Raw genomic sequence first — 14,684 nt, forward strand, 5'->3', positions numbered from 1 at the left:
AATAAATAAATAAATGAATAAATAATGGTTCTGATCCACAAAAATAATTTTAAAAAATGATAAAATTAAAATAGACGACATTATAAAAAATAGGCAGGATTTGAACCTCACCACTTGCTGTCACCCATATATCAACGATTAAATGCTATCAATCATTTGAAAAAGTAAAACGCAAGTTCGCACTTTTTTGTAATCTAAATAAGCATTTTTCACTAAATTTTAATCATATTTAAATATTAATACATAATTATTTGTAATTATTAGTTTTTAATGTATGGAATCAGTATATGTAATTGACTTTCTCACACTCTTGGTTTTAATTATAAAAGAATTAACTTAATTTATTGTTAATACGCGTTTAACAATAAATCGAGGCAACATGTTATACATAAAAATAATGGTTTGCACAAGATTTTACGCAGAAATTATTTCAAATTTTGAACAAAAACATTGATAAACACACGTTGTCAATATTTTAAGACTATCACTGAAGTTGAATAGATTTAACAATATCTAACAAAACTTGGCTATTGTAAAAACCCTAAATTTGACATTAATGCCAAATAAATAATATTTTAGATAAAAATACATGTTTAATTGTTTATATTCAAAAATAGCCTAATTCAATTAGCATTTTCATTTTATTGCAATAAAACAGAAGTGCTACAATTAATGAATATTTTATAATCTTCAAAAAATAAAAAAAATGATATAAAAATTTTTCAATTTTTATATGAATTTAGAAATACTACATGAAAATCATGCATTTATTAATCTGTATAAATTTTGCATGTGGATAGTTTGTATTTTATTAAGCAAAGATTTTTTGTTTTAATCAATTCCCACTGTTTTTATAATAATGCATTTTTCTAAAAATTAATTACATTTTTAATTCAGTATCTCTAGAGTTTAATTTTCTAATTGTCTATGAAGTAAGAAGGGATTTCTTACAATAAATTTATTCTAAATTTCAACCTTAGCTTAAATTGTGTTTTTATTTAGTTGGCGTAATATCTTTGATTATAAGGTTTTTTTAACGTGTAAAATATATTTTTCTTTCAGTGATTAACTTCAGGCTTTTATTTTTAATACACTCAAACTTCCATTAGAAACTAAAATAAAATATTGCAAGCCAGTTGTTCAAACCAAACTCTCTATAACCTACCACCATTTTTGCGCATACTTAATATAAATGAAAAATCACTCTTCACGTGTGCTTTCATAAATGACATTAATTTCCAAACTGGACGCTTATGCTATTTTTAATATAAGATCCCTCATCTACAAATTTTCTGCTAGAACATGTGTTTAAATAAACAAAAATCGATATGTTTAATATATAAATATTTTCAATGCGAATATCTTAATTTTTAGTAACTTGTTGCAATACGGAATGATCAAATCAATAAAACTAAATAGAATGTAAGAGCGAAAATATCAAAATGTTTAACATTGACAAAATGATTAACGATCGATTTTATACAGAAAATCATGAATGTCAATGTCAACGTCATCTATACTGTCGAATGTAAAATGTCAACGTGTTTATGTTTGTATTTGTGGAGAATCATTAGAATACGCAGCACGTTTAACATTGGAAACTCGAAAAGAAACCAGGACGTCTCCGATGGCCGACATTGTCGCATTTACATGGTGTATTTAACTATTAGGTCATGTAGCATTTGTCAGAAATCAGTTGAGTAAAACTAATTGATACAAAATTAAAACCAAATATTGATATACAGACAAATGTTAGTAATATTAAACAAATGTTAGTAATATTAAACAAATGTTAATAATATCAAACAAATTTTAGTAATATTAAGGCCACAGTTTTAAACGTTTGACTTGTTGATTAGGTTTTCATTATTGATTAACAATTTTTATTTCGTTTACCGTATTCCAACCATTGTTGGGTTATTTTAGAATGAAAGTCACTTTCAGTTTCTGAATTTTTTAGATGATGATCGATACATTATTCAGACTATTGTTTTCATCTTCATTTCATCGGCAATATCCGCATTCAAGTCCTAAGTAATCAGCAACTATATTCTTAGTATCACACGCACTGGGGATTGAACCTTCAATCCTTATAAGTATCAATAAAATACAACTACATTTTACGAAATAGCTTATCCTTTACGCCAGGAATCCATTCGGGCGATACTTAGAATACAATTGTAATTTAATTAGGACTTCATGGCTAATGGCGAATGCTACTTTTCTTGATTAAATAAAGGTTTCCGTTCAAAATTCTGTACAGATTCTCGATACACCTGAAGAAGGTCGGGGACTACATCGGCTCAAACGTTATACAAATAATACTCAAATAAGAATAGTAGTCTGAATAATCTAAATAATTCAAAATGCAATATGTTTTCTATACCGCTGATATCTAGATTAATTTCAGTTCGAAGAGATTTTAATTATACACGTCATCACGTCATGTAATAATTATAAACCGTCATCCATTCAATACCAGCCAGACTCAGCATCGCTTAACTTCGGTGATGTGACGGCAACTAGTGTGTTCAACGAGCTTATCTCCGTGCGCTTTTCAAATGTCGTTAGATACATTGTGTGTATTGTTTTAATTATCTATATACACTACTAAATATTCATGATGTTGCTTGGTTTACTGCTTGCTTAGCACCGTGTAAATTTCATATGTACATGAATGCCTTAGATGCTCGGAGAAATAGCAAGTAACGTAAATAGCGTGATAGGAATAAACAGAATGGTAATATGATATAATGAAAAAATCAATTAAAATAATTTCATAAATAGTTAAAGAATAAGAGGGAAGAACGAATGTACACAAATCTAAGACAATGTCAAAATCCTTAGAAAATGTCCAACAGGTCGTAGTGAGATGGGGCCGTAAATGAATGGTAACATTTAATGTTGCTCTCCTGAAACAATTTTTTTTTTTTTACATAGGTATCACCACATTATCAAGGCCCAGAGGCCACTCAAGGATAAGGGTTAAAGAGTGTACAGTAGAAATTGGTCAATATAGTAATCATTAGTAATGAAAATTTGGTAAATTTAATAACTTATATGGAACGGCTCATCAAGAACTTATTTACTTTAGACTTGAACACAACCATATTGTAGTCAGCCGGAAAGCAGGAAAACGGAAGACAATTCCATAGGCGTGCAGTTCTAAGAAAGAAGCTTTGTTCATGGAATCTACGTTTAGGTTTAGGCACAGATAAAGAGTGGGGGAAATTATTGATAGTGATTACAGCTAGACGAGTGTTTCTTGTGAAAGTTTGGCGAGGGGGGACCATAGATTGAAGCTCAGTTGAACACTTTCCATGAAAATAACGATACATCAGAGACAAACTCGCAACATCTCTTCTGTGAGATAGAGGTTGCAAGGAGGAGAAAAGGACATCTCCTACGAGGCTACGAAGTCTATTTTGAACTCTATCAAGGCAGGACAAGTCCTTTCTAGCAGCTTCTGCCCAGATGTGGCAACAGTATTCCATCCTTGGACGTACCTGGCTCTTATATAGGTAGAGAATAGCATCAGCAGTGAGATATCTACTGGATCGATACAAGAAGCATCTTCAAATCATCACTATCCATGACAAATAACATCCTATCTGAGAATTCTTTCTCCAAACTCCTCGACTTAAAATTCACAGAAAATACGAACTGGGAAAAATACATTGAGGACATCGCGAAGGCTGCTGCAAGGAAAGTGGGTTTCCTCTACTGTGCTAGAAGATTACTCAAATCTGAGTATCTTGTTCCTCTACAAAGTGACCATTCGCCCATGCATAGAGCATTATTTCTACATCTGGGTTCATGCATCTACTACTAGTCTTTTTTCTTGGATTATGTTTAAAACAGTCTCCAATCTAATATGTTTCGCTTTGTCAACTAAGATCAAACCCTGTCCCATCGCCGCAATGTTGCATCCTTATGCCTGTTTCACAGGTATTTTACTGGATTGTTCTCTTATGAACTGATTTTATTCGTGCCCCTTTGACGTACGTATCCCCGACAAACTCGCTTAGCAGCAAAATCTCACCTCTTCACTGTTGAGGTACCTAAATTCCAGAAAGCTTTCTACTCTAATAATATATTTCCTCGAACTAGATTTTAGACTTCCCTTCCTGCTATCTGCTTCCCTGACTGCACTGATATGCAGAAGTTTAAATGTAAGGTAAATCAACATCTCTTCAATCTTTCCTATGATCGCAAATAGTAGTGATGGTATGCCTTGTTTGGGGTGAACATGAGTTAAAAAAAAAAGAAAGAGAAATTGAGAAGGATACAAAGAGGGGTATATTATGACATCATAAATTATCCTGCTATTCTGAAATAAGTTGATATTGTAAGCACTGTAAAAATATGATTATCAGATTTTTAAAAATGACACGACCATCTATGGCAACACATCTAACGCCGTAAATGACAAAGTTCTCTCTGATTCTCTCTCCTCTGATCTTGAGCGCATGGTACAGTGGGGAAAGGGGTGGATGATTACTTTTAATGCATCTAAAATCAAGCTCCTATCTTTACATTATCAACGATCTGATCCCCATCTGGCATCAATTGAAATAGATGCCTCTCGTCTTGTGGAGGCTCCATATTTTGACAAGCTTCTGGGATTGATCTTTATTCCTGATCGGAAATGGAACACGTACACTAAGTCTGTTGCTTAGGTCGCTGGAAAAAATGGTGGGATCCTTCTACCGCTCCAGAAAATATCTCACTGCTGATGCAATTCTCTATCTACATAAGTAAGTCCAAGGATAGAGTATTGTTGCCACATCTGGGCAGGAGCTGCTAAAATCAACCTATCCTGCCTGAGTACAAAATAGACTTCGTGTCCTAGTAGGGAATGCCCTTTTCTCTTCCCTGCAACCTATCTCCCACAGAACAGATGTTGCGCGCATTTGTTTTATCGTTATTTCCATAGCAAGTGTTCGTCTGAGCTTCATTCTCTGGTCCTCCCTCGCCAATCTTTCACGAAAAACACCCGACTAGCTGAAACCACTGTCAATAATTTTCCCCACTCTTTATATGTGCCTAAATCAAAACGTAGATTCCATGAACAAAATTCTTTCTTAGAAGTGCACACCTGTGGAACTCTCTTCCGTTTGCCTGTTTCCCACCTGACTACAACTTGGATGTCTTCAAGTCCAACATAAACAAATTCCTGATGAACCGCCCCCTTAAGTAAGACACTTTATCAGATCTCCATTACTAACTATTACCGCGATATTATCCCATTGATTACTGTAAACGCAATAACCCTTCTCCCCGAGTGGCTTCAGGGTCTTGATAATTGGTGACTACCATGTAAAAAACTGTAATAAAAAAATATAAATTATGACCTAAAGGTGTGAAAAGGCAAGAATTTAAAGAAAAACTTAATGAGATTTTATTTGTAAAGTACAAAATTATTATTTTCTTTATGTAAATTTTAATTGAATGGTTTCTATTTGATACTTCTTAATTAACATTTTCACAATGTAATTATTACCGTTGGAATAGCAAAATAGAAGTGCATGCCTTGATTAGCAAAAAAAAAAATCGAAACTGTATCTGGTAACTGCATAACCTGTGAAAGAATGAAAAAAAAAGAGTGAAATTGATTGATGCAATCTCATTTAATGATGGTGATTTATTATACATTGTTCATGAATAATTGAAATGAAATTGTTATGGGCTGCTATTTTCATTTGAACTTTTAACAGATAGTCAAAACAATATAGTATGTGATATTACACATGCTGCAAAAGATTACGGCAAAATATGCATATATCGATATGCTCTCTAAATACCAACAATCCCCCATATATATATATATATATATATATATATATATATATATATATATATATATATATATATATATATATATATATATATATTAATTTATTCTTATTATTTTTAAAACTGTAATCTACGTACACACATGTTTCGGGTTTATTAACGCTCATCAGCGTAGTTCAACTGTTTCTAGGGATCGAACTTCAGACCATGTTTCCACTGTCCGGCGCCCTAACCGTTAGGCCACGAACCCTAGATGAATTTACTGTCTATTTTTATCGCTTATAAATTTAGATTAGTTTTTTTTTGTTTTGTTTTGGGTTTTTTTCAAACGATAGATTCGGTTAATATTGGCTTCGCTTCGAAGCTCGATTTTTTTGTTTATTTATTTTAGAAAGTCGCCCATAATTTGTTTGGACGTATATATGATATTTTTTTTATTTTTATTATTTTGAAAACAGTAATCTTAGTATACGCGGGTTTCGAGTTAATTAACCCTCCTCAGCGTAGCTCAACTGTTTAATAATAAAAATAGATGTAAAAAAATGTTCAATATACGTCCAAACAAATTATGGGCGACTTTCTAAAATAAATCGAGCTTCGAGGCGAATTATCCGAGGGAGGTGATAAATGCAAGCTAGTAAATAGGGTTTGTAATACTTATATGCATGTCACCAACCTAGCAGAACATACGCACATATGTGTGTAAAGATATAATAAAAAAAACTAAAACAAACTTATGCATAAATAATTGGGCTGTTCTCTTGAAACATACATATATTTATCACAATGAAGTTTATAATGACCCCCCCTCCTTCTCCGATCTGAACCCGCTTGACTACTTCGTTTGGCTATACATCGAGAACATCACCAACATTACCTCACACCACCAAAGCCAGCTTGATCACCGCCATCCGCCGAGCTTCCGACAGCGCTTATGAAAAAGGTATGCTCCCAGTTCCAGATTAGTACCGAGGCGGTGATTAAGGCTGCAGACGGCTATACTGAATAGACTTCGGCTCTACTCTATAATAAAGTTATATGAATTGATTTTTTTTTAAGAAACGTTTTTTTTTTTTTAAGATTTAGTTTTGCTTTTTTCACACCTTTATCGTTCCACCCGCACTCCGGGATATGGTGGCCGTATATATATATATATATATATATATATATATATATATATATATATATATATATATATTATATATATATATGTATATAACTACTTCATTTACTCACATAAAATTAATATACGAAAGTATAGAGTTATGCGTAAACTTTAAGTATTTACTTCAAAAGTGATCAATACCTAGGTAGAGCTAGTTAGTAATTTATAAAATATATATGGCGATTAAGCTACACTGAATGTTCAGCGTTTAATCCACTCTAGGACTCCTCAGCCCTATGCGCGATTTCTGTGGTTGTTTCTCGTTTTTATATGGTCCTCTTCTGTTGAGGATTTTAGTTAGCCAATCAGTTTTCTAGTATCCACCGCGCCTCTTCCATGCATTTTATCGAACAAAGGATCTGTTTTAGAACTAGGTTAGTGGTTTAAGGAAGACCTTTTCCTCCCTTTTTTATATATAAATATACATATGTGTACATACATATATGCACATATATATGCATATATATATATACATATATATATATATGTGTGATCGTTTATGCATATTCATGTTTATTTAATTTATTTAATTGTTTATTTTCTATTGTTTTTTTTTAGTTTTAAAGCTATTTTGTATCGCTATCCTAGAGTAAGTTTTATTTTGTGAACATAGTTATTTGTTATTTCTCTTCTACCGTTTAATAGATTTGGGGGTTCTTTAAAGTACAGGATAGCAAATTTTTCATGAAGGCATAATTTACATGGGTCGTCTAAATGCCTACACGTGGTAGCTTGTCTTATAATTTTCCATTCGACTACCAGCGAATGTCCGCTTTCTTTGAGTTCCCAGTATTTATTCGCTAGTGTTGTTTTTATACGGTGTTTTTTTTTTATTTTTGAATGTACTTTTGTGGTCATAGTATCGGGTTTTGAAATCTAAGGAAGTCATGCCTATGTAATATTTTTTGTTATTCGGGTTTTCTTTCGCAAATATTGTTGCTTGATAAACTACGCTTTTTGTTAGACATTTGTTTTGAACTGGGCAAAGTGTGCTGTGTCTACAGTTGCATTTATCTTGTTCGTTATTAGTATTTTTATTTATGGTATGGTTGTTTTTGTCCGAGGTTGGTTTGTTATTATTATTATTATTATTATTATTATTATTATTATTATTATTATTATTATTTCTGCTAGTGTTGGTTTTATTTTTGTCATGGTGTCTACTTTTTATTGTTTATTTTGTTGTTGTTTACATTGTTTTTATTTAGTATTTTGTTATTATGTGCTTTAATTATCATCTCTAAATTTTCGCAACAACTGTAGGATAACTTTAAGGTATTTTTATTGAAGATTTTGTGTAAGGGGTTTGTTGAGGGAAAGTGTTTTCCAATAAGATCTAGAAATTTCTTGCCAAGTTTGTTTTTAACATTTCATTGTATGGGGCCGTATACCAAATTATAGTTTTTTTCTTCCATTTTTAATTTTATTATAGTTATTGGTGTTTTGTTGCTTATATTTGGTATCGATTTTTTTGTATCCACTATTTTTTAGGGCTGTTTCGTAGATATTGGTTGACCTGTTAAATGCATTTTCATCGCTTGAGTTATTACTGAGTCTACTTACGATCGAGTTAGGAATGTATTTTATAATTGATGGTGGGTGATTGGACTTAGGGTTTACGTAAATTGGAGTAGCGTTATCTTTTAAGTAGGGTTCATATGTGTTTTTATCTAAGTTTAACGTGACGTCCAGGAAGTTTGTTATTTTTATGTTAGCTGATATGTCTGCTTTTAGGCCTAATTTTTTCATTTCCTTGTGTGGATGAAACGCCGAATATTCAGTGTAGCTTAACCGTCATATATATTTTGACGCGGATTTTTAATGTAAGATGAATCTCGTTATAATTTACTGTTTTTATAGCCGTAAAAATGGGTTATATAGTAAAATATTCAAAGTTTCATCAGGCTACGCATAGTGTATATGTATATATATCAAAGTCAAAGTGGGTAACAGCCAATTCGAAGAAAATAGAAGAGCCAATCTAATAATGAAACGGCAACAAAAGGCCCTTAGAGCCAACCAACTGCAACCACCCCCACAATACAATGTGACCAATGCCCCCGACTATTCAGAGCCCAAGTAAGTTTTTCCAGCCACAAAAGGACGCACCATCCTGATAATAACTAAAATTCTTACGAAACTCATAAAGCTTTCTCTTCTGTTTCTTTTCTGTGTTGGACTTGAGAACTATGAAATTCGAACACGAATGCATGCCTATATATATATATATATATATATATATATATATATATATATATATATATATATATATATAGTCATTCACATATAGTACTGTTTCGCTGTTTCACAGCTCAAACTACCTCAAGCCAGGACTGAAACCCGACCGTCTGTACGACAGTCAAGGCTCCTATGCTATTGGCGGCTGATGAGTGAGTCGTGAGTTTAACATCATCCGAAATACCTAAGCTCGATTTGTTTACATAAATAGCGTTGCGTATACGCTAATGGATTTATCGAAAAATATAAATATATTTACATAGTTATGATAACAATATGTTATTTTTATATTCCAATGTAGTTTTTTTATTGCTTGGTTCTGCATGAAAATATTTTGAATTCTGGTTTATATTTATTTTATATAACATCTTTTTTTAATGTTGAAAGTGCTAATCAGATCTGATATAACAATAAAATGAAACATTTCTGATTTTCAGACGATCCATATGATGCATGGAAACAAGATGTTTTTAGGTCCTGATTGGAAAAGGGAGACATTTATAAAAACGACTTGTTCAAATTCAGCTTTGCAAAATTCCTGCATTAAATTAGGCGAATCTCTTGGCGGCAAATTCGGTCCCCATTTTAACAAGGTACGTAATTCATTGGTGATGATTTTTAAGTCGTTTTTTTATATTCTCGCAGCTATTGAATTACTTTCACGAATACTCTCGAAAAAAAATTATGAAAATGAATTTTCAAGTAGTTAAATTGTATAGTCTATATTCACATCTTGAGCTAGCACTTAAAATAAATCCTGAATTATAAAATCAATTCATTTGTAAGGGAAATAATTCGATTTGTACTTTTGTTTATTAGTTGTAAAGTTGTTCACTTTAAAAGAAATAACAGAGACAACTTGTACAAAAATGTTTCCATTGTTTTTTCATGTGGGTAAATGCTGTTTTTTATTTCGTCGTTTATCCCAAGTGCATACGACATTCGTTTGCAGCATACTATGTCGAATGTTTTGATTTCAAATTTAGAAGGAAATTTTTAATTATTCATTGCTTATTTTGCCGAACTCTTCTTCGTATTCGAATTAATCCGTTGTTTTTCCTGTCGTCAATTCGATACTGGAAGTTTGTCACATAATATTTCAAACATTTGACGAATCGTATCACTTTTTCTTGTTCATCTTATTGACAGTGAGTGAAAGGAATGTTGCGATAGCCAATATTTTAATTCCATATAAAACAATTCTTTTTTTTCATTGTTTCGAGTTGACATTTTTCTTGTTCGTATTTTTTGCTGAAACTTGGTTGCTAGATGAAACTTGGTTGCTTGATGAAACTTAGTTGCTTGATGTTGTTGTAATGAATTTTATTTTAACTTATGATAATTCTGAGTTCGAATCTAAAACATCTTTAGTTGCAATAAAATTTGCATTTTGTTTTGCAACCACATCATATTCTCCATATTATTTCTTCGCCAATTTCTTTTTTCGTTTCATATAATTTATAAACCGTTCCGTTGTCATTTTCTTATAATTTTATTTTTCCCAATCTTTTGTATTGTTTTTTTGTATTATTATTGTTGAAAAAGAATTATGTTCTTTCCCTTTCTCTCGTTATCTTTCAAATATTGTCTACATTCTTCTCATTGCTGAATTACTATTTTACAATCGATTTTTACAATAGTGTTTATACATTTGTTTTGTTTTGTTTTGTTTTTTATTCAGTCCCGGGTAGCAGTTTATTACATGCATACCCCGGCTGGCGGGTCTGTACAAAACTTGATTCACTGGGCTCAGGTAAGTAGCGAAGAAAATTTGTTTTTCGAGGTATATAAATGACCTATTCCCTAAGTGTAATTAAATCATTAACCGCAATCATAATTATTCAGATATCCGCCATTCAATTCGTATACAGGTGACGTACATTAATTTATCGAGGTTTCAACGGAGGAACTCATCGGAAAATAATAGATACTGTGATCTTAAACGAATCACTGATTCGGAACACGTTATCTTCTAAGTCAACAACCGAACTAATAAATCAGAATGTGTAAAGATGCCAATTAGAAATATTTGCTGAATCGATGCAAATATTAATGGCAGTCAGCAAATCAATTATAGCAAAGATTTAATAATAAGGCATTTATTATAAAATAGGGGTCATATTGACACAATAAATCACACATTTGTAAAAATGTGCACATTTTTTTATATATGCATGAATGATTTACTTATTTGAAGTGAAAAATCACGAAAATACAGAAGTTTGGCCTGAAAAATAACGAAACTGAATGTGTCATATAAGCTATGGGTCAAAAAATAAGCTGACAGAAGTATTCGCTTTTTTAAAACATTTTTTGCGTGTGCTTTTTCGCCCTTTCTCTTCTTTATCAGCTCGTTCAACAATGAATACTGGGGAGTAGGAACACAACAAAAAACGAATGAAATAAACATTGCAGAACAGGAACAATCTTCATATTTAGTCTAGCAACACTGTATTTCTTCGCCAAGCTTCGCAATCTAACAGGTTTTGAAAATAAGGTCATTACTACCCGCCATTATAAAGTGGAGGGTCATCTCACAACCCGACTAACAGAGTATATAAGCGTGAGAACGTGCATTATACTCGACAGTGTTTATGTCGAAGTAGAAACTATGTAGTTTGTTATTTGAAATTGAAACAAATTGTTTTGACATGATTTTACTCTTCAGACACACCTTGTATATAAGTACATGACTTTTCTTGTGGTTAGATAACAGTGTTCATCGTTTTTGTTCGTTCGATCCTGAAGATCAGTCAGTTAATTCGTTAGATTTACAGAGTAAAGTTATTTAAAGTTAGTTGTTTGGTGAACATCATTTCTTCCCATTCTAAACATATGTAATAATTTACAAAACGTCTTTGATGATAACAGACCAAGCTGTCTAAACACAGTGACTTGCTGGCCTTAAATGCACAAAAGTAATGTTATTTTTTCATTACCTTTGCATAAATAAATTTTCCATTGCGAAGCGAAAAACAAAACAACTTTCCTCTATAAAACAATCTAACCAAACCAAACCATCAGAAAATAATAGACGGTATTATAAAAACTATTAACAAAATTCCTTCAGCTCAGCATTAAGTAACTCGAAAAGTGTTGATATGGCGTAGAATAACATAACCAAACCAAATAAAGCCACTTACAAAACGTCATGTTTCGAATATTATAGAGAACATTTCAATTGCTAAATAGTTGACAAAAGGGTCAGGACAAAATTAGATTTCAAATATTTGTAATGATAGAGAAAGGGTAACAATCTTACATGTTCAATCCGTTGATACAGATGCATATCAGACAAAAATAGCTTATTATTTTCTCATGTTCAAAATGTGTTCGCTGTAATGAAAAGCTGTTTTTTTTTGTTTCGTTTTAAAATGTATCGAACGCCATATTGAATTTTTTGAAATAATTAAGACAAATCTCCCCACCTCTCATGTTATTCTCATATATAATGTCGGACTTTTTTGTCGAACTTTGTGATTTTTACCGAATTTCGAACAAAACCATTTATTAAATTCACGGGTTAGCTTGCTCTCGTTCTGTCAACCATGACTCGGTAGAAGTCTTAAGTAATTCGTAATTGTATTTTAGCATCATCGTATTGAGGATGAATGCGGTCTTATGATTTTGATGCATTTTCAGCATTTGGCAACTGTCATGTAAAATAATTTCTTTGTTAGTAATTCGATACCTGCAGGGTTAGCATTGTACACACATGCTGATGTTCGCTTTCCATGGCAGGTTTTGCATTGTCACGTGTTATGCGCCTAACATTGCTCGGGAAAGAGCTTACTTTTATTTCGACGTTTAGAATTTCTCAGGGGTTCAGAGTGACTAGTTTTAATGGAGTATAGGATTGTCAAAATTATTTTAGGATAGACAGGATAAGTTGAAATAGATGGGCAAATAAATGTGAGAAGAGCAGTCTGTTATTAAATTATCTCAATGGAAACATAGCCGGAGATGTGCACGTGAAATATTGTTAGAAGAGGTGACGGTTTTTTTACATCTTTTCTCGGGTTTCACTGGTAAGGTGATTACAACCAAAATACTTGGGGCCCGTTTGAATTTAGCAAATAGGCCTAAGCTAGCTGACTATTGGAAGATAAATGTTTTTTATTGACTTCCAGTACAAGCTAGTAACTCTCATTCAACGGGATATAGCGAGGAACATTGCTGGGAACAGGAGGTGGGTTAACTTCAAGCATAAATTAGATGTTTTATCAGCACCTCGCTTTAAATGCGGCTAGGATTAAAAAGTGATTAGAAGATAAGTTGGCCGGGTTATGATTGAGGGATTCCTCAACATAGATTTCGCTTAGGCGAGGCCTGAAACTTTCGACTAACGAGCAGTATAAGGGTGAAGTCGTCAAAAATAAGTTATGGAGCTGTGAATAGTAACGTCAGAAAGCGTAGAGTTATAATCAATTTGGAAAAATGGGGATATTCCGGTTGCATTCCTAGGGAGCAAAAGGGATGAAAATGGCAATAAATGGAACTTTTCAGGACATAGAATCTTTTCCGACCATTAACTTTTGCTGAAAATTAACAAAAAGCAAGACCACATGATATACATCTAGAAACGTAATAGTTGACTCTGGGAAAATTTTGTTTGCGTCTCCAGCGGTCAAAATCGTCAATTGTACATAGAATTTTTTCCGGCTATTAGATTTGACTAAAAATTATCCAAAAGCAAAATCACGTGGATATTCATTTGGATATGTGATATTTGACCCTGGAAAAATTCTAGTTTCATCCCCAAGGGTAAAAAGGGGTGAAAAAATGTGTGGATTTTTTTAAAAATCAAAACAAAACACTTTGTTTTTTGGTATTTTTTTTTTTGTCTCAGGAAATGTTTTTAGGTTATTTACCTTTGATTGTTAAGATATAATGTATTTTTTAATAGTTTGTTCTTATTTACTTGCCTCCCTCCGAAGGCAGAGTTAGACACAAGGTTGATTATTAATGTGGGGAAATCTAGCTTCTCAAAAAGGGGCACTCTGGATAGAAACAAAAATAAAAATTGCCTCAGTCTAGAAGGTTATTTATTTCTACGTTGAATTTGAACGAAATTTGTTTTTTGGCACTTACGCATTAAACGAACGGCGCCATTCTTAATGGCGATAATTTCAATTTCTTTTTAGAATAGTAACAAAACACCCCCTCCTCTGTTCAATAATAAGTCTCTAAATTATACCGTTAAAAAAGAGCATCACGCTTTACATTTATCAAAAAATCATTGAATTGTTTTCTCGTCTAAATTAAATAAAATATAATTTCTTCTAGGTCAAATAACACAAAATAAATAAACTAAATAATACCAAAGTACTTGAACACTAAAATTTATTGTATGAAAATGTATAATTGTGAAAAAAATATTGAAACAGTACATATTTTGCAGCATTACTTGGCCTTTTGGCTAAGAGCAAAGTGTAGTATCTTTTCTGATACTACACATCCTCATTTTCCATCATCAATCAGTGGA

General features: G+C 32.2%; 1 protein-coding gene across 1 annotated transcript in view; it reads left to right on the forward strand.

Annotated features, from left to right (window-relative positions):
• LOC145294233 (gastric triacylglycerol lipase-like) overlaps nucleotides 1-14,684 on the forward strand; it is an 81,471-nt gene that overhangs the window by 48,844 nt on the left and 17,943 nt on the right. Inside the window, exons 6-7 of the mRNA XM_080141339.1 lie at nucleotides 9,637-9,792; nucleotides 10,881-10,952. Coding sequence (XP_079997465.1) covers nucleotides 9,637-9,792; nucleotides 10,881-10,952 — 228 coding nt within the window. The remainder of the gene's footprint in view (nucleotides 1-9,636; nucleotides 9,793-10,880; nucleotides 10,953-14,684) is intronic.

The sequence above is a fragment of the Euprymna scolopes genome, chromosome 15 (genome assembly GCF_053919585.1).
Source record: "Euprymna scolopes isolate OS-2025 chromosome 15, ASM5391958v1, whole genome shotgun sequence".
Lineage (NCBI taxonomy): Eukaryota > Metazoa > Mollusca > Cephalopoda > Sepiida > Sepiolidae > Euprymna > Euprymna scolopes.